Here is a 19,664-nt window from a genome sequence, read left to right on the forward strand (position 1 = left end):
AGTGCTAGTAACACCTCCGGCTTGAGCCCAGAGAGCTCACCTACACGTTTTTTTTTTTTTTTATTGCTTAGATGTGGGCGTGGGGATAGGGTGGACGAGCTCACAGCCCACCTGGTGTTAAGTGGTTACTGGAGCCCATAGACATCTACAACGTAAATGCGCCACACACCTTGAGATATAGTTCTAAGGTCTCAGTACAGTCACAACGGCTGCCCCACCCTTCAAACCGAAACGCATTACTGCTTCACGGCAGAAATAGGCGGGGCGGTGGTACCTACCCGTGCGGACTCACAAGAGGTCCTACCACCAGTAATTACGCAAATTATAATTTTGCGGGTTTGATTTTTATTGCACGATGTTATTCCTTCACCGTGGAAGTCAATCGTGAACATTTGTTGAGTACGTATTTCATTAGAAAAATTGGTACCCGCCAGCGAGATTCGAACACCAGTGCATCGCTCGATACGAATGCACCGGACGTCTTATCCTTTAGGCCACGACGACGTCAAAAAAAAGCTGAATAGCCTCCAAGACTATTCAGATAGGAAAAAAAATGCCACATTAAAAAAAATAATTAAATACTGCGTTTAGCGCCATCTTTCGTGAAGTGGCAGAACTAAATTTTCAAATATTTATTTTGATTTTAACATGTTACATATTATTTTGTTATTAATAATATACTACTACTACTAGGTATATATAGGCCCTCTACCCGAAAAAAAAAGAAAAAGGTATATAGAGGCGCACAAAATATTAGTTTAAAATATTATTGAGCAGCAGGTGCTTTTATTCTTATCTGTCATTATATTTTCTCATGAAGAGAAGGGCATAAAGTTTCACGACCTTTCAACCCTTAGGATCTTTTCAAATTAAAGTTCTATGTCATTTTTAAAAGTCAAAGTAAACTTTACCATCACTTTCTCAAAGAGGCGCAGTTTGAAGAAACCGATAAAACAAACTCAGCCAATTAAAAATATTAAGTGTATTATAATAATGAACTCTGCGTAATTTAAACTTACTGAATTTCAAATTTTAAGCATTAAACACTAAGTAAAACAGTGCTATAAATGCTATAATCTTTTTAAACTGACGATTATAACTGGCACACGTTCTTATTTCAGACATCTGTTCCAAAGGATTTTTCTGTATGGGCACTGATCCCTTTATCTGTCCAATATCTGTCCAAAATACGAATCAACAACAACAACAATCAAAGACTTTTTGGCGGGAACGCGAGGAGTGAAGTTGTGTGATTTGTTTTATTTTGTCTATTTAGTGTTTCTTCAGGTTTAAATGTGTAATAACGGTGGTTTATTAACTGTTTAATATCTGTGAAAGTGCACAAATTGGGAAAATGAAACAAAGCTGCTGGACGTAACTTCTCGGGTTCCTCCAAAAAGTCCACCGAAAAAATCTCAGTAAATGACCACCATTTTACTGCGATTATATTTCATCCCATATCATCTCATTTCATTTCACTCCTTAGTGTCATTTTTCATAAAAATATGAATATAAATTAAAATAAGACATGACTTAAAGGTCTCAGTTACCAGGTCATAAAATCCCTTGGAAAAAAAAACAACAATCAAAACAATTCAAGTTTCACACAATTGAGAGCATTTGTTTTGAAATGAGAAATTTGCAAATTTAGTAAGCAGGAACCATAGAAAAATGAAAGCACTAATACAACGAGTAATGAATGCCAAAGTTATAGGTATATTTCTGAATTCTGAATATTAATATTTTGAGGTTATTTCTCTTCAGCATACTCCCTACTGGCTTAGTCCTCGACTTCACACATCCATCATGGTAAAGTTGATAGTCCTCTGGACCACCAGCATTACTCAATTAAGGATGGGTTCCTCAAAAATCGTCTAATAATCATATCATCCCAAGTCGTAATGTATTTTACCATGAATTTGATTTTTGAAAGCAGTACCTACCTATTCAGTATTTGTTTTGTTCCTAGTAAATGGTGAAGTCATTAGTAACATAGAACAAGGTCTGTGCATACTTATCGGCATATCCAAATATGATACTGTCAAAGATATGGAATATATGTAAGTACTAGCCTTTAGTTTCGGCTTCCTTCGCTTTATTGTAGAAAAATATGCCTCTGGAATAAATAAAAATTCTGGATGAAAGAAACTCTCTTTTTCTGAGAACGTGTAGGCAAAATTTCACAATGATTCATTGAGTTCTTAAGATGTGAATGTGTTACAAACAATCTAACTTTTATATTTATAAAGAAATATAAGTATGTATTGGAAGATTCCTTTTTTATTTTATTGGGTTTTGTTGGTCCGCTAGGTGTTAAATATGAAGTGAAGCTTATAGACATTGAAGTGTGTATATTTTGTCTGTGACCATCAACTAAAATATTCAAATTGTAAAAAACAATATAAAGACACATAAAACATGAAATTAAACTGTAAAATGTATTTATGTAAATTTCGCCTTTAAGGTTAGAATAGTGAAAACTAATGCTTTGGAATAAGCTCCCCTCCACAGTATATCCCAAGCCCTATGACGTTTCCTTCAAATGAGACTTGTGGAGAGTACTTAATGGTAGGCAGCAGCTTGGCTATGCCCCTGGCATTGCTGACTTCCATGAGCGATAGTAACCACTTACTATCACATCGGCAGTATGCTTGTCTTCTTACAAGAGCAATTAGAAAATAAAAAATTAATAATAATAAACTTTGTATCCTATTCAATTATATGAACCAAATTATTCAATGTATTTATAATTGGCCCATATCACACTGTGTTAAGCTGTAAAAAGAGCATGGCTCATACAACAACATGGCTGCTACAGGCTAGTTACAGTGAGGATTTTTTTTTATATATTAAAGGCTTCGTCAAACAGAACGCGTAATTAGCGCGCGTCAGAGCGCTACGCTATGACGCCGAGATGTGTTGTACTACTATGGTAACATACCGTCAAACAGAGCGCCATCGCTATAGCGCTATAGTCATAGCGCGGCGATAGTTTAGCGCTCTGACGCGCGCTAAGTACGCGTTCTGTTTGACGAAGGCTTTAGATGATGAAGTAACTTCAGAAAAATTAGGCTTGAAAACAACCTGTTTTTAATTCAATAACAGTATTGTCATCAAGATCTACTCAATTTCTAAATTTTAATTTTATGATTTCAGAGTGAGGAAGATTCTAAGTATCAAGTTATTTAATGACGAGTCCTCTAAGAGATGGAAGAAAACAGTAGTTGATAAACAATTTGAAATATTATGTGTCAGTCAATTCACATTATATAATACTTGGAAAGTAAGTAAGACATTATTTAAATCATAAATAAACCAATAAAAATGAAATCCAAGACAATTTTAAAGTTTGATGATATCCAAATATCAAAGTTTTCTTTTTTAAACAATTTTGGATTATTTTAACCTCAAACATCTTCTCTCTGACAATAATCAATTTTTATAAGTGTGTACAAAATAAGAACAACAATAATAATAATAATACCACTGCTAATAATACCAAAAATGATATTGTACCCTGTATAAATTTTACACATTATTTAGATCATCTTTTATACCGCTTTGTTACTAAATCAAAGAAAAAATGTTATGTTTTTATTTATTTATTACTTAGATGGGTGGACGAGCTCACAGCCCACCCGGTGTTAAGTGGTTACTGGAGCCCATAGACATCTACAATGTAAATGCTCCACCCACCTTGAGATATAAGTTCTAAGATCTCAGTATAGTTACAACGGCTGCCTTACCCTTCAGAACGAAACACATTACTGCTTCACGGCAAAAATAGGCAGGGTGGTGGTACCTACCCGAGCGGACTCACAAGAGGTCCTACTACCAGTAAAATCTGCTTACTGTGCTTGAATGGAATAAATCAAAAACACTGCAAGCACGTTCAACTGCATCAGCAAAGCTGCTAGTGTTATTTATTAAAGAATGATAGTAATATTATTTTAAGCATTAAATTTTTTTATCCAAGTGTTTTTTTTTTAAATTATGTTATTTTTTTTATATAATTTCAGGGTAACAAACCAGACTTCCACAATGCAATGCCTGGTGACCAATCTAAAGAATTTTACGAAAAATTTCTGCAGATGTTAAAAGACGCATATGTGTCTGATAAAATAAAAGGTTACTACCAATATTATCTATATCTCATGTCAGCTTTGGTCTCAATCCAATTTTTTTTCACCCATGCACAAATGGCACTGATGTCTATGGGCCTGATGTACCTACCAGTAGGCAGCCATGATGAGCCTTTCCATCTAGGCTACAAAAACTAAATCCAAAAAAAGACATGTCGGACAATTAGTTGATTATCTACTATTTATAGCACTACCCCAGCTGTTTCGAAGGGTGTTTTAAAAGAGACTAAAAGAAGAACAGGCAGTTATCTGATTATTACACTAGCAAAGTGCATAGTCAGGGGGGTCTGTCAGTGTCCAATGTAACTAAAACTTCATGTCTCAGGGTGAATATTGGCATGCACGTTGTGATGGGCTCTGGGAAAACTGGGTAAGTGTTGTGAATTATTTTGCCCATCTAACTGATATTTTTTTAACTTTTAGATGGTTTATTTGGAGCCTACATGCAAGTTTGCATACAGAACGATGGACCTGTGACTTTTGAAATTGAATCCCTTGACAAGGACCCAAGCAAGAGTAATAAAAAATCAACAAGCTTAGAAGCAGGAGAAAGTATAGACCCTTAAATCTTTGACCCAAATTTTATTCTATATGAATGTTAATATAATAACGAATCATTAATATTTGTTAGTTTTTAATTCTAAAAATTTTTTTGGACTTCAAATTTGAAGATTAAGTAGGCAAAATAATCTATTTTTTTCTCCCTACCTATTCGCTGGTACACCAGGGGGCTATTTTAGCTACGTCCGGCGGGTATGTGACCTCACGGGCTCAACCTGAAAGAATTTGCTAACACTAGCCCTAGTGAGAGCAGTGCTTCGCTGTTTCTATCACCGGATCGGAATCACGACCCACTGAGAAGATCCGGCGAGAAACTCAGTGGGCTGTCTCTATGGGTTAGTTCGCTCGTTGAACTCTTAGTCGTAATCTACGAGTGCGACTAGGTCGGTGACCGGTGCTTGAACCGGCCTAAAATCACCGAGAGTGAATCCGGGAGATCTGACAAGACATGCTTCGAACGACGGCGGCTTTGCTTTGCCCAGTCACGGTCGGTGTGCTTAGTGCGAGTTCTTTTACGCTCTCGACAGCGTAAAAGTCAACTCACATTTGTATGCAGTTAGGACAGTGCCCCTAGCGGCAAACGTAGGCAAACGTTCCAACTGCATACAAATTAGAGCTAACTTTTACGCTATCGAGAACGTTAAAAAACTCGCACTAAGCATACGGATAAGTATTAGCCTAATGTACCGACAATAGTTTCAACGAGACTATGCTCCCCCCGCCATGCTTCTGCAAGCTAGTGCGTTCGCAGAAGTCAATTATGCCCATCAGGACACGCGTCGCTGACGTGCATCACAGCCGATGAGTCGGCAGCGGCAAATCGGTACCTACTTATTTAGGACGAAAAGACAACGCCGCCCCTTCCCAGCCCCGCATATGGCGAGCGTATGCTCCGACGTGTACAAATGTCATCCATAAAGGGTAGAAACAGACTGGTCGGTGAGGGTTCGGAATCCAAGGTGCCTAAGTACACAAGTAGGGATGAGTGAAGAGTCAAAAAAATACTAAGGATAACAATACTACTTAAGGTGATGTATGGTAGATTAAGTATAGTAGAAACTACATTTTTTTATATATATATATTTAGAGTATGATTTTTATTATACTATACTATTCCTTCATTATGGAAGTATTTTGTAAACACCTATGGAGGGACGTATTTCCTTAGTAAAATTTACAACTGTATTTTTTTCCTTTGTAGGCCGACGAGCATACGGCCCACCTGATGGTAAGTGGTTACCGTCGCCCATGGACCTCAGCAATACCAGGAGCAGAGCCAAGCCGCCGCCTACCGTTGTATTCAGCATCGTTTGAACTACCACCAAATCATATTACTCGACTACTTTAATAAAAAGTAGGTAGCGATTGAACTTTGTTTTATACAAGGATAAAACAATAAAATACTCGTTGAATTAATAAAAAAACTTTATTATGAAATAATGGTTATTATCTATTAACATTGTTACATTTAGGCCAGTGATAAGGTACGTTAGAAACATTAAGAGATTTTTATGAAAGTTGATATGCTTATTACACTAATTCTACAATTACATATCTTTACTACTCGACCTACTCAACGACTCCCAACATACAAGATATTTCTAATAGTTTATTGAAAATTTATATTTCTTATTTTTCGGCAAATATACGTTACAGATTAGGTACACAAAATTATAAATTATTTAGGTAGGTACATACCAATCTATTCAATTCTCATTCATACTTTGTTAACAGATAATCTACCATCAATTCCTTCTATAGACAAAACTAAACGAGTAGAAAATAAAATAAACTTTTAAAAAGAGAAAATAAATGCATTTAAAAAAATCTTTATAATATTACTATAAAATGAATTTAACAAGTCATATTAGAGTCTTAAAATTAAAATAGTTTCGCAAAAATTATAATATGTTTTAATTCATTTGCCAGATTCACCATTTTAGTCCGAGTGCCGTATGATTACTATTTCTATACTGTCAAATATAGATAATATAATCATTTCTCATGTATACGCTGAATGTTACCAACGCAAACCTACAATTCTTGAAGAATTTTATTGCAACACCGTTCAAGGCACTATTTGTTTTGGTATATTGCTGATACGTTTCCTCACTCCTAATTCACAATATCATTGGGATAACATAATCGTAAAAGTGCCAAGAGTACTTTTTTGTTTAAACCTTTTAACTGCTTAGCGTATATTTTCAATTAATATTTAACCAATGACATTTCACTATGTCACTGGTCACGGAGACGATTTGTTTTGAAAATGGAACGACGACACTAATGTCTTTACACTATCGAATAATTATTATTACAAAAATATCTATAATTCTATTCTAAATTATTCGAATGAAATCGTTACTGGGTCAGGCTAAGGATTTGATTAACAACATATACCCATTGGTATTTTACGGACGCGACGTGCATTAATGCGTTACTAATTTTGCCAACACTACTCGTATTGAATCGACAAACTATGAGAAATAATGAAATAAATGCATTTTAAATACTTTTACTAATAATCTTATAAAACAAAAAAATAGGTACCTCACTCTCACATTTTATTTAATCTGAAACCAATCTACATGCGTGCATTTTAGAAATGCTAAAATTTTGCTTTAACTGAGAAGTGTTATCATAATTTAAGCAAGAATGAGGAACCAAGAAGTATTATTACGTTACTATAGATGTCAAGATAGTTTATCGACGACAGAGTTATAATAATAAGTCGCGAAATTTTATTTTTCTAAACCATACATTCACAATGCAACATATGCCAAGTTAGACGATAATACTGCAAAATGAATGTTTGATTCATGTGCAAACCATTCAGAATCGCCATTTAGAATCGATTAAAAAAACCTTGCGACTTTTACGTACAAATAAATTAGATGACAGGTTTTTTATTTATGTAAAGGTTCATAACGGTTCGCTTTTAAGACGTCATGGTGGGTATAGATAGAGTAGTAGTTAGTGAGTAGTCTACCAAAGTCCAGATGAATAACCGCCGGGCGGCACGCGGTTGTAGTAGATAATATTGCTGGTGCCATTAATTGACGTCATTGTGTTCATTTGCCCGTTCATCGACTTGTATCCGTCACCGGTGATTGGGTTGCCTTCTGAAAAAGTTAATTAAAAAATATGAGTTCGAATCTCCTTTTTATAAATGTGTTTACATTTCTATTTCAAATTACTCTTGTAGTCTAATTTTATTATTCCAACTATTAGTGAAGTAAAAATGAAGTGTCTCGAAGAAAAATGCAAAGTTACGATAATTATTTTAATACGAAGAATTTTACCATGCAAAGAATTCCGACAAAAAGATTCTAATAAATAGTCTAGATTGTTACTCGACTACGATATTATTCTAAAACATAGTTCACAATATCTAATTTTGAATAGGAAGAAACATATTATTATTATAGCAGGCAAAATAACCCAACAATTTATTCTTAAAATGTTCAATATATCTTAATAGGTAGTATTCAAAATACAATACACAACGACAACAACCAAGCAGTTAAGTGAACAAACTATTAGTCTAAGTTGATATAACAGGCCCTAAAGCATTGTATTCGTTGTATTGAATACCGATACTAAACAGCAAATAATAATAGACGGTGAGTGCTTAATTTGATGACTTGAAGGAATTGTTCCACAGTTTCTTTCTTTCACAGACAGCAAAATAAAATAAATGCAAAAGCTACGACAGTTCAAAATGAAAATAATTCATTTCATCAGATGTGCAAAAGCCATTCCTTCTGTCGAAATTAAACACCCACCCATCTCCCTTCGGCGAACATAATCTACAAAGTACGTCTTAGGATTGAAGTCTTCTCCGTGCCGATTCTTTTTAAATAGGTACCCAGGGACGTACTTATGGAATATTGGGGGGAAACCTGTCAAAGTGTGGGGACCCGGAATCAATGGAGTTTGTAAGAGGGTCATATCTGGAATCATGGCATCGCGATCATATTTGAAAAGTGTGGGAGGTGGATCACAATTCGCAACTAAAAATGGATCGATTCGTCCATCTAATGTCGGGATCGGGTTATATTTATAATCAGGCTGTGGCCTCTCGCCCAAGACTGACGTCATACCGACAAAAGCATATGGCGGCAAGGGATGGTACGGAACTTTATATTCAGAAGGTTCAAGATAATGTTGTGCCGGAAACGGAGGCCAATGTCTGTCTAAAATTGGTTGAGGTGATAATGAATCGGAATCGATAACTGGATGATCTTTTTCGGGGTCATCAGTTTTTAAACCAAGAAGAGCGTAAGGCGTGTGTTGAATATTTAAAGCAGGTTTTGTAGTGGATTCAACATAGTAATTGGCAGGACGCGGTGGCCATTCACGAGTAAAATATCGATGGGTCGGTTTGGGATTTAACAGGTAAGATAGGTACGGATCAGCAAAGTCTGGTTCGGCACCTCGCAGGCTCGCAGCCGGATGACGGCGACGCAGCGGCGTCAGAGGCACTCCATCGCCTGTCACTGGATTCCTCTTCGGTGGCGTGTATGACGCTGATCATTCAGAGAACAATCGGTTTTCATTCGAACTTACATAATAACCTAACAGACCATAATCTATTTGTTGCGTATTGCATTTCACTGTCTCTTTTTATTCGGAATTTTGATTTGTAGATAGTAAATTTTAATGTTCCTGCAATTATTATGTTAGCTTTACCATTATACCCTTAATCTTAAAGCCCAGTTAAATATATAATATGTACCTACTTTAAAAAGACGATTTACCAATGTGTTGTTACAGCGGTTAAATATTTTACAATAAAAAAGATTGTTTGTTAGTAAATAAATGCTTTTATGTATGATATAATGAAGCATATTATCCTAGCGTGCATGAGTGTACACATATATAGTAAATTTACGACGAATAAGTGAATTATTTCCAGGCACAAAACCATATATTTCTGACCCTGCTAAAGAACAACATCCAGAACGTAGAATCAACAGTGAATTTCAATTACAGAAGTTTTAGAAAACGAGATATATTTCCAAAAAAATCTTACGTCCATAAGAAGTTGTAATAACAAAAATTAGATAAGTTCTACATTCGTGATGTTTTATTTTTTATTATCACCACAACCTGTGTCCATAGCCGTGCTTGTTCGTGCCTACATCAAATTCGACTCACAGTGTTCGGCTGGCTCCCTCTCACCTCGGCTGGGTGTCGAATAAGCGCTTCCGTTCATCATCTTGGCGGGAGAGTGCGTAGGACTGCCGCCGTTCATTTCAGAATCACCGAACTGGATGTTACTGCGGATGGTGTCAGTGATCAATGGAGAAACGGGTCCATTGCTCGCTGCCTGAAATTAAATTAGTTTTAAACAAATTTGCGTGCTGTCTTGTTTCAAATTAATGCCAATAATATTGCCCAATAATAATCAATGATTAAATTTAACGATTTAAAACATCAATACACAGACATCTTTACTCAACGTCCACCTGGTATTAAAACGGCTAAACAATTATAGGTACATCATTGGCCCAGCTACGAAAAGCACAGCGGTGCTTCTCCGAATACCATTTCGAGCAGCCCACTCTCTAATAGTCGCGTTAACACCTCCGCCATTCGCCCCATCACTTTCTTTGGCCATACCGTGGGTCTCGAAGATCAAATATCTAGGCGTAACCCTCGACAGAGCGATAACATTCCGACCCCACATTAAAACGGTATGCGACCGTGCCGCCTTCATACTAGGACGCCTCTATCCCATGATTTGCAAGCGAAGTAAGTAAATTGACCCTTCGTAATAAGGTGACATCTACAAAGTTCGCTCACGCGGCCCGCACTAACTTGAATCCCCTTCAAGTCATTCAATCCCGTTTTTGCAGGATAGCCTTCGGAGCACCATGGTTCCTAAGGAATGTGAGTCTCCATGATGACCAGGAGCTTGACTCAGTCAGTAACTATCTACAGTCGGCATCATTGCACCACTTTGAAAAGGCGGCACATCACGAAAACCCTCTTGTCGTGGCCGCCGGGAATTACACACCCGATCCTGTGGACCGACTGGTAAGCAGTCGACGTTGCCCTAAGCACGTCATTACGGATCCTCCCGATCCATTAACGGTGCTTTTAGGTACCTAAGCACCGGTCACCGTCCTCGCCGAACCCGTCGCTTGCGACGAAGGGCTCGACTAGTAAATTAACCCGACACAGCTCACTGAGTTTCTCGCTGGATCTTCTGAGTGGGACGTGTTTCCGATCCGGTGGTAGATTCTGCGAAGCACTGCTCTAGCTAGGGCCAGTGTTAGCAACACTTCTGGTTTGAGCCCCGTGAACTCACCTACACGTTACGGTGAAGCTGAAATAGCCTCTCAAGGCTATCAGCATAGGTAAGAGAAAAAAAAACCTTGGCCATCTTAAATCACGAGTTGCATTGATATAAAATATAATTTTTTCCCAGTAAAAATAAGGTGTTAACATTCCACTTGAGTTCACAAAACGTACTTCAATGTTAAAACTAGGAAAAAAATACAGGATTCATAACTAAACAAATTGTGTACTGTCCTAAAAGTTGTACATACAAATAACTACCTAAACACTATAATATATCGTGTTAATATATTTTTTATTTTTCCAGACTGGCATTTAAATAAAGATTGTTTTTTTTTATATTGATTAGATGGATGAGCTCACAGCCCACCTGGTGTTAAGTGGTTACTGGAGCCCATGGACATGCGTAAATGCGCCACTCACCTTGAGATATGAGATATAAGTTCTAGGTCTCAAGTATAGTTACAACGGCTGCCCCACCATTCAAACCAAAACGCATTACTGCTTCACGGCAGAAATAGGTAAGGCGGTGGTACCTACCCGCGCGGACTCACAAGAGGTCCTACCACAAGTAATTACGCAAATCATAATTTTGCTGGTTTGATTTTTATTACACGATGTTATTATTCCTTCACCGTGGAAGTCAATCGTGAAAATTTGGTAACCACTCACCTGTCCGAAAAGTCTCGAGTGAGTGTCGCGCGGACGTGTCGGTGTGTCGCGGACGACACGTTGGCGCGCCATGCCGTTCTTCTTGGGGCTGCCATCCGTCATATCGCCATTGAAGATTTCTGCGATGCAGCTCTTAGGCGCGTTAGGCACCCTGGAAATAATTTATAAAAATCCAATTTAGGTTTAGCACGTTTAAACGTATCAGTAAATTTTGTTTGTAGCTTCCGACATTGTATAAACTTAAATGGGTAGGCACTAAAAAATTACCGCCAAACAGAAAGCGTTCAATAAAGTTAAAGAGGGACTTTTTTTCCTACCTAAAATGAGAGCCTTGAGAGGCTATTTCAGCGTAACCTTAACTAGTAGGTGAGCTCACGGGGCTCAAACCTGACGACGTTGCTAACACGAACTCTAGCAAGAGCCGTGCTTCGCAGAATCTACCACCGGATCGGAAACGCGACCCACTGAGAAGATTCGGCGAGAAATTCAGTGGGCTGCGTCTGAGGGGAAAGGGAAATGGCAGGACAAGTATTTATAGCAGAGACGGCCCGTAGACCCGTAGAGACATAATACCGCCATTGTGGTCTTAAAATAAAACAACTATTAAATTTTGTAAAAATCTAAAACAAAGTACATATTATGAATCATGAAATATTTTTTATTAATTAGGTTCAAATCTCTAAGACTGCCTATGCGTTTACGGCTAATAGCTGACAGTCGATTCCCGTGTTCGGTGGTGTCTACATAGACCTATATAGTAGGTGTCTATAGGCTCATTTTTATTATCATGTGTCATTGACTGCCGTATAAAAACTGTCAAATAATTTTACTACAGGAAATCGTTGAGTCAATGATTCGACTAAAGAAATCTGGTTTTCTATAAAATGCCTCTAGATTTATCGAGCAATGTCGTTTTTATCGACAATAATTGATTTTTTAACACAAGATTATGTTGTCTTCAAACGGAAACGCAAAAATAAACCTGAACATCTGTTACTAGTAATGCAAGTCCGTAATAAACTAAGCAAACGATATCTATTTATATTTTAATATGTATTTCCAACATGTTAACAAAACGGGTTGAGTTTTGACGTTTGAACTTTTTAAATACTTAAAAATAGGTAATAATAACATGAATAACGACTTTGCTAGCAACTCATGTATCAAGGAATTTATTTTTATTAAATTATTGAATGCACACGAATTAGGTATTATGCTACATTAAACTAACTGTACGTGTTACGTGTTACAATGTATTTACAAATCATGAATTAGCATTCGATTGACGAAAATAAATAACAACAGTAAAGAATCCAGTATCGAGAAGATAGGTAGGTACTTTCAAATTCTGAACACTGGAAGCGAACATCAAAATTACCAACTGAATCCAGCCTTAATCGTAAAACACCGAGAAAATTCACAGTCCTCGATGGATAAATAAATTAGCGAAAGTTAAAGAACACGATATACTTTGTTGAATTTCTCTTGTTTTTACTTTATCGAAGATTAACGAAACATGAAACTTAATGGGTTGTATAAATTTTGATGTCTTCACTAAAACACGTTTCTGGTAAATGGATACGCTTTCTTCATTTAACTTTGGACCTTTTTTTGTTTATCGTCACAAGAACACCAAATAATCAAAGGCCACTCAAGAATAATTTATGCACTCATGAAACTACAATTATTTTCAGATTATTTTCCCATAAAATATATCTGAAATTTATGAAAATAGAACACGTTGTGTCCAATAAATAGTTTTAAATGTATCTACAAAAAAAAAACATGTAATAAATATGTTAAACAAAACATACTGTATTGATCTCTCGTTTGCGATTACGTCATAAAATACGATTTTAATTACCGCGATATGCTAGACTACTATTGATTCGTGGTCAATCGTTTCGGCATGTTAATGACCCTTTCCCTGTGCACAGGAAGTGAGAACCCCTACGTTCAGGTTATCGGGCAGCCGACTTCAGTAAGCACCTATCTTTATTTTATACTTCAATAAGTTGCGATAGGAATATATGACATCGGTTGTTGACCTTTTGTGGTGCACGGATAATGAACCATTCTAGTGTCTAAACCAGATTCCATTTTCTTACTCATAAAGTATATCCAAGTCGTATTTTAGATTTACTTAATGACAATTAATTTTACCTATAGTAACAATGTCTTATTTTTTTTACTGAATATAACAGACATATCCATAACATAGCATAAAATAATATAACATAGACATATCCACATTAACTGGTTCGTTACTTTACCAACATTTCAATGTAAATTAGTCAGCACAAAACCTACACACAAGTTTCAAAATGAAAACAAATCAACAGATGAACATGCAAGTCTGAATATTATTTCTAATAAGACGGTTTTCAAACGAGTCTAGTCAGTTACATCGAGATATCAAGATAACGTTGGAGTTTTGAAGCGCAAACGCTCGCTTTTATAAGTGGGTAGGACTTATCGCGCTCTGCGATCTTTGAAGTGAAGTTACCAAAGGCTGTTCAGCCTATCCTTACACGATGCCAAAGTCGTAATTTAGTAAAAATTTTACTCCATTTAAATCGTTTACGTTACGCTAATCATTGATAATAAATACTAATTGAATGCTTATGATTTCAAATAATTATAAAAAATGTGAATGTTTCCGCTATTTACAACGGATGTTTGCAGTTAACATAACTAAGAGCGCATCGATGATATTCCTTTTTCCTATTCCTCCCGTATGAATGCCTATTACGATTTTTTTTACCTGTCTTACCCGCATTCAGATTATGCAGAAGGAAATTACAAAATAATTTACTTTAAAATCGAGCGCATAAATTGTGACATCGTAGCTTTAGTGATCACTGTGAGAGCTAATTAGTAGTTTTGCACTGATAACGTATTCATCAAGGCGTCTTAGAAGTAGGAAAAGAGTAGTCACAGAAAGGAGAGTAGTTTTGGACTGGAAGAAACAAAAGGGAGGCAGACCAACTGTGAATACCAACAAAACTTTCAGTTCCTCTGTATGTTCGATGGATTGCGCTCTAATTACTTAATTTAATGAAAGAAACAATGATTTTACACGCTATTAAAAGAAATAAATTTCCCTAGTTAAAATAACAATACAAAAAAGACTCACTTTAAATGATTCAAAGCTATTTCGTGTACTCTTGTTACGGTTACAGCACCGACAGAACAAAATCACTAATTTTAATAAAGATCACTAGATAACATCAAACAGGAATAAGTTATAAGCCATCAAGGCAGCCAAGTATGTCCGAGAATAGTCTAGAACCACCAGGTGCAAACAAATGGATGTGGGCGATGAGTTTCAATTGCTAATACGAACATGTCAACTGTCGTGAAGACACTGGACGTGACATGCAAATGCTGATTTGATAACAATTCCACTCCGTGAGAACCTAAGATCAAGGCCTACTCAGCTAATCTTCACGATTATGAAATTAATTATCTCTGAAAGCATAGCATATTTTACTGGTGATAGGACCTTTTGTGAGTCCGCGCGGGTAGGTACCACCACCCTGCCTATTTCTGTCGTGAAGCAGTAATGCGTTTCGGTTTAAAGAGTAGGGCAGCCGTTGTAACTATACTTGAGACCTTGGAACTTATATCTCAAGGTGGGTCGCGCATTTGCGTTGTGAATGTCTGTGGGCTCCAGTAACCACTTAACATCAGGTGGACTGTGAGCTCGTCCACCCATCCAAGCAATAAAAAAAAAACTTGAAATCTCTAATATACCTAACTAAAATCATTATAATGCACCACTCTCACAACATCGAGATAGAATTTTCAGTATCGCTTGAGTGGACGAGCTCACGGCTCATCTTGTATTAAAAATTGTATATCGGAGACTACGGACATTAACGACGTAAATGCTGCCACTCACCTTGAAACATAAGTTCTAAATCTCAGTTTCATAGTACTACGGGTGTCCCAACCTTTAAACCGAAACCTGATTACTTCACGGCAAAAATAGACAGAGTTGTTGTACCTATCAGTACGGACTCGCAAGGCGACAGATGACATTAAAAATCTAATCGAAAATTATTAAATAGGCAGCGGCTTGGCTCTGCCCCTGGCATTGCTGAAGTCCATGGGCGACGGTAACCACTCACCATCAGGTGGGCCGTATGCTCGTCTGCCTACAAGGGCAATAAAAAAAAAAAAAAAAATGTAGATACTCGTACAACGTCATAATAACAAAGATTCAATGGTAAACATAGACCTGTGTGCTTAGTGCGAGTTTTGTAACGTTCTCGATAGCGTAAAAGTTAACCCAATTTTGAATGCAGTTGAAACAGCGCCCCTAGCGGCAAACGTAGTCAAACGATCCCATTCCATACAAATATGAGCTAACTTTTACTCTATCGAGAACGTTCAAAAACTCGCACTAAGCACACTGGTGGTGAATTACTCCGATATTACATTTAGACTGTTACGATGGCATCCCTAACTGCTTGTCTGCACTAACTAGTGATTATATTCAAATTATTAACAAATGCTTCTATAGGAGACGACAACGACAACAACATTGGCATCCCTGTAACCCTTAGGTCCTCTGACAGCAAATCATCACCACAAAGATTGTGCCCGAATCTTTACTCCAAGAGGCAAGATTTTATAAAATTGGTGTGGTGACACATCATAAGTATTGTATTACAGAACAAGTTTAGTACTAGCAATTCTTACGTTACAGCATTGGCTCAATTTTCTTAAATAATCCTATTCTATTCCACTCAACAAATACTTTGAGGCGAGGAGTCCTGCCGTAGTAGTTAACTTCTTTCGAATCTCTATGAGTAATCTAACACTGGTCATTCCACAACCAATTGCACTCTATCTCTAAATTTATGGATACTAAGTCTATTTCCCATTAACTCTCTTATTATTAAAGTTTAAAATTAAACAAAACTTTAAGCCACTCTAACCACAAAACACTATTCATTCATATCGCTGCAAATAGCAGGAGTATTAAGATAATGATTATTAGATACCTTTTTAATAACAACAGTCTCGAGGGCCCAATTTCCGCACTAAAACGGTATTAAAACTGAAATGGGAAAACGTAGTTTAACGGATACAGTTAATGTTCTCCGGATGCATCGCAAAAAGCAACGTTGTATTAAGACGCGATTATTTTAACCTCACCGGTGGTCAGCGCAATGTTAGACATGATGTTTCCTCGCCGTACGCTCCCCGAGATTATTCGTCAGCTAGAAAAATACACCTTAAACGAATTCATTTACGATTCAATTTGCAAAACGAAATACGTTGATGCTCGAAGCATGTGCGTCCCTCCAGTAGACGGCAAATTGCGTAAATTACACATAATCAGCTACGCAAGTAAAGCTTATCAAGTTCAATAGCTGGCATATGAGATTAACGTAAATGCAACTTTGCTACGTTTAATCCTAATGCCTAATCAAGAACTGATGGAAATACATAAGCGAAACATAAATTCACATATGTAAAGAAATTTGTTTTTTCCATTTTAAACTTTAAAGATAACTCTTGAATAGTAATCTCAAGAGATGTAGTACAACAACCATAACGCTTTAACTTTGTAGGGCAAGTATTCAATTAACAACTTTCATGAATGAAAATAAATAAAATATAAAAAATAATATTCATCGCATACTTATTACACATTATATGAGCTCGGCGCAACATGTCCTCTTATCATGGTGCATAGGGACTTGGCATGAGTTTTACGACTGACCACCTAGGTCAGTAACGAAAAAAAACTTTTTCCTCATTTAAAACACAATTAAAATGTTATCGTAATTGTTTCTCGTATATACATCTAAGATCAATGTACTCTATAAACTTCAATACAATACTAAACACACATTTCATTTATTTCCATCTACTTTTTTATCGGATTACTAGAGGTCCCGCAGTAGTCGAAATTCGACTATAATTAATTGGAATTGTAAGTTTGTACACTATTATGATTGTATTTTATACTTATATGATCACAAATTTCGCCAAGACTACATTATAAAAAATATTAACAAAGACAAACAATATTTAAATCTATTCTCAATTTGACAACAGACGTCAAGAACAAAAGTTTGAGAATAAATAGTATGCATGCGTATGTGCGTCAAATACATGGTATGTAGTGTGTGTAACGTTTTCTTTATTGATTTAATGTATTTTTTATGCATTATTTAAAACAAATATTAGCATTGTGCAGTTCTTCTCTATATTCTCTATAAGTGTGGAAAATTTCATAATCCTCCGTCCGCGCAATTTTCGTAAAAAGGGATACAAATTTTTTGCTTCACGTATTAATATATAGATTTGAAACACATCTATAATTATAATACTTCATAACTTTCGTACAAAGCAAACACAAGAGTCCAACTACAAACGTATTACCTATAAATATGTATAAATACTACCTGGAGCCACTGCGGTCATCCACAGTGCGTTTCCAGAGATCTTTTTTGCCACGTACCATCCGGCTATGGAATGAGCTCCCCTCCACGGTGTTTCCCGAGCGCTATGACATGTCCTTCTTCAAACGAGGCTTATGGAGAGTATTAAGCGGTAGGCAACGGCTTGGCTCTGCCCCTGGCATTGCTGAAGTCCATGGGCGACGGTAACCACTCACCATCAGGTGGGCCGTATGCCCGTCTGCCTACAAAGGCAATAAAAAAAAAAAAAAAAATTACTCAGAATGCCGCCTACACACTTCTCTAATTAGTAGGAAAAAGGAATGCGTGAGAGTAAATTGTTTAATTGTGATACAAACATGCCCTATGCTCACGGCGCGGCGCACGCAACACTCAATTACCAAACACGAAACGTATCGTACGAAAATAGCCGGCTGTCAAAAAGGGAACCACACACAGTAACCGGTCACCGGAAAGTAACAACTACCCATCTTAAAGGAAATACAATATATAACCTATAAAGCGCACTTCGATGATCGCGGCTCTCATTGTTGACCACACAAGATTTTGACGTACGCGATTAGCTATGTATAATATTAGCAAAATATTTTGACGTATTTAAAACAACAAAAGTTAAAGGTAATTTAATAGCAATTTTTAATCTTGTTCAATTCTTAATTATTCTGACATCAAATTAGCAGCGATTTTGGATTCCGAATGAATTCCTGAAAGTATTTTATTTTAATTAAGTACATAACTTGAGACACTAATAATGACTTTTTTTATTAGTACCTCCTACTGTCAAAGTGGCATGTTTTTATTACTCAGATGGGTGGACGAGCTCACGGCCCAACTGGTGTTAAGTGGTTACTGGAGCCCATAGACATCCACAATGTAAATGCCGCCACACACCTTGAGATAAGATTTCTAATGTCCCAGTTTTTAAAGTACAACGGCTGCCCCACTCTTCGAGTCGAAATGCATTATTGCTTCACGGCAGAAACAGGAAGGGTGATGATACCTACCCGTACGGACTCACAAGACGTCCTACCACCAGTAAAAATATGCTAAAATCATAACCGAACATAGATTTAACTACAAATCTCCAAGTCAGAAAGGCGTAAATCACATACAGATTAGAAAAACCTCAGGAAAAAAATCATACTAAAAAATAAAACGGAAGGAAAAGTTATTCATTAAAATTACAGCTAATTTCGTCAAAGGTATTTCAATCATCGCTCCAGCGGGATTTCATTTTTTAGTCGATATAAGCGTACGAATCAAAGCCCGGTCATGATGAATCCATCTAATATCTTGACGTTTATGAATTACGTGGTTTTGCTACACACAAACGATACGAGATAATGAGTGTAAGTTAATGATATCTTCGTTGTAATAAGACACTCCGTAACTGTATAGGACGGTCGTGGAACGACTTCGATATCGAATGAAAGGCAATTCATTACATACTCAGTTACCGGGGTTTGTTTACACTTTCACGTTTACGAAAATATATATATATATAAACTAGCTGTACCTGTCCGCTTCGCTGGGCATTTAAAAT

The 19,664-nt window shown here is 36.7% G+C and overlaps 2 protein-coding genes across 11 annotated transcripts in view; one reads left to right on the forward strand and one right to left on the reverse strand.

The window, feature by feature from the left end:
• The first annotated feature begins 1,220 nt into the window (after positions 1-1,220).
• On the forward strand, positions 1,221-4,765 carry Dtd (D-aminoacyl-tRNA deacylase). 4 transcript variants are annotated; one of them, XM_028185676.2, is made up of 5 exons: positions 1,555-1,714; positions 1,970-2,060; positions 3,157-3,283; positions 4,020-4,128; positions 4,566-4,765. In XM_028185676.2, exons 1-5 carry the CDS (start codon positions 1,672-1,674, stop codon positions 4,706-4,708), a joined length of 513 nt encoding a protein of 170 aa, XP_028041477.2. In that variant the 5' UTR covers positions 1,555-1,671; the 3' UTR covers positions 4,709-4,765. The 4 variants fall into 4 exon arrangements, with proteins under 4 accessions (XP_089584678.1, XP_089584676.1, XP_028041477.2 ...); XM_089728550.1 differs by lacking the exon at positions 4,020-4,128 and having other exon boundaries at positions 1,552-1,714; XM_089728551.1 differs by lacking the exon at positions 1,970-2,060 and having other exon boundaries at positions 1,558-1,714.
• A 1,345-nt stretch (positions 4,766-6,110) lies between these two features.
• Jupiter (microtubule-associated protein Jupiter) overlaps positions 6,111-19,664 on the reverse strand; it is a 145,593-nt gene continuing 132,039 nt past the window's right edge. For 4 of the 7 annotated variants that reach the window (XM_089728543.1, XM_089728545.1, XM_089728547.1 and 1 more), the window contains 4 exons: positions 11,682-11,832; positions 9,864-10,035; positions 9,140-9,232; positions 6,111-7,825 (listed from right to left, as the gene is read on the reverse strand). In XM_089728543.1, the coding sequence (XP_089584669.1) occupies positions 7,689-7,825; positions 9,140-9,232; positions 9,864-10,035; positions 11,682-11,832 (553 nt within the window). In that variant the 3' untranslated portion in view covers positions 6,111-7,688. The remainder of the gene's footprint in view (positions 7,826-9,139; positions 9,233-9,863; positions 10,036-11,681; positions 11,833-19,664) is intronic. The other 3 variants (XM_089728544.1, XM_089728549.1, XM_089728548.1) reach the window with 2 other exon arrangements.

The sequence above is a fragment of the Bombyx mandarina genome, chromosome 07, assembly GCF_030267445.1.
Source record: "Bombyx mandarina strain Sakado chromosome 07, ASM3026744v2".
Taxonomy (NCBI): Eukaryota; Metazoa; Arthropoda; class Insecta; order Lepidoptera; family Bombycidae; genus Bombyx; species Bombyx mandarina.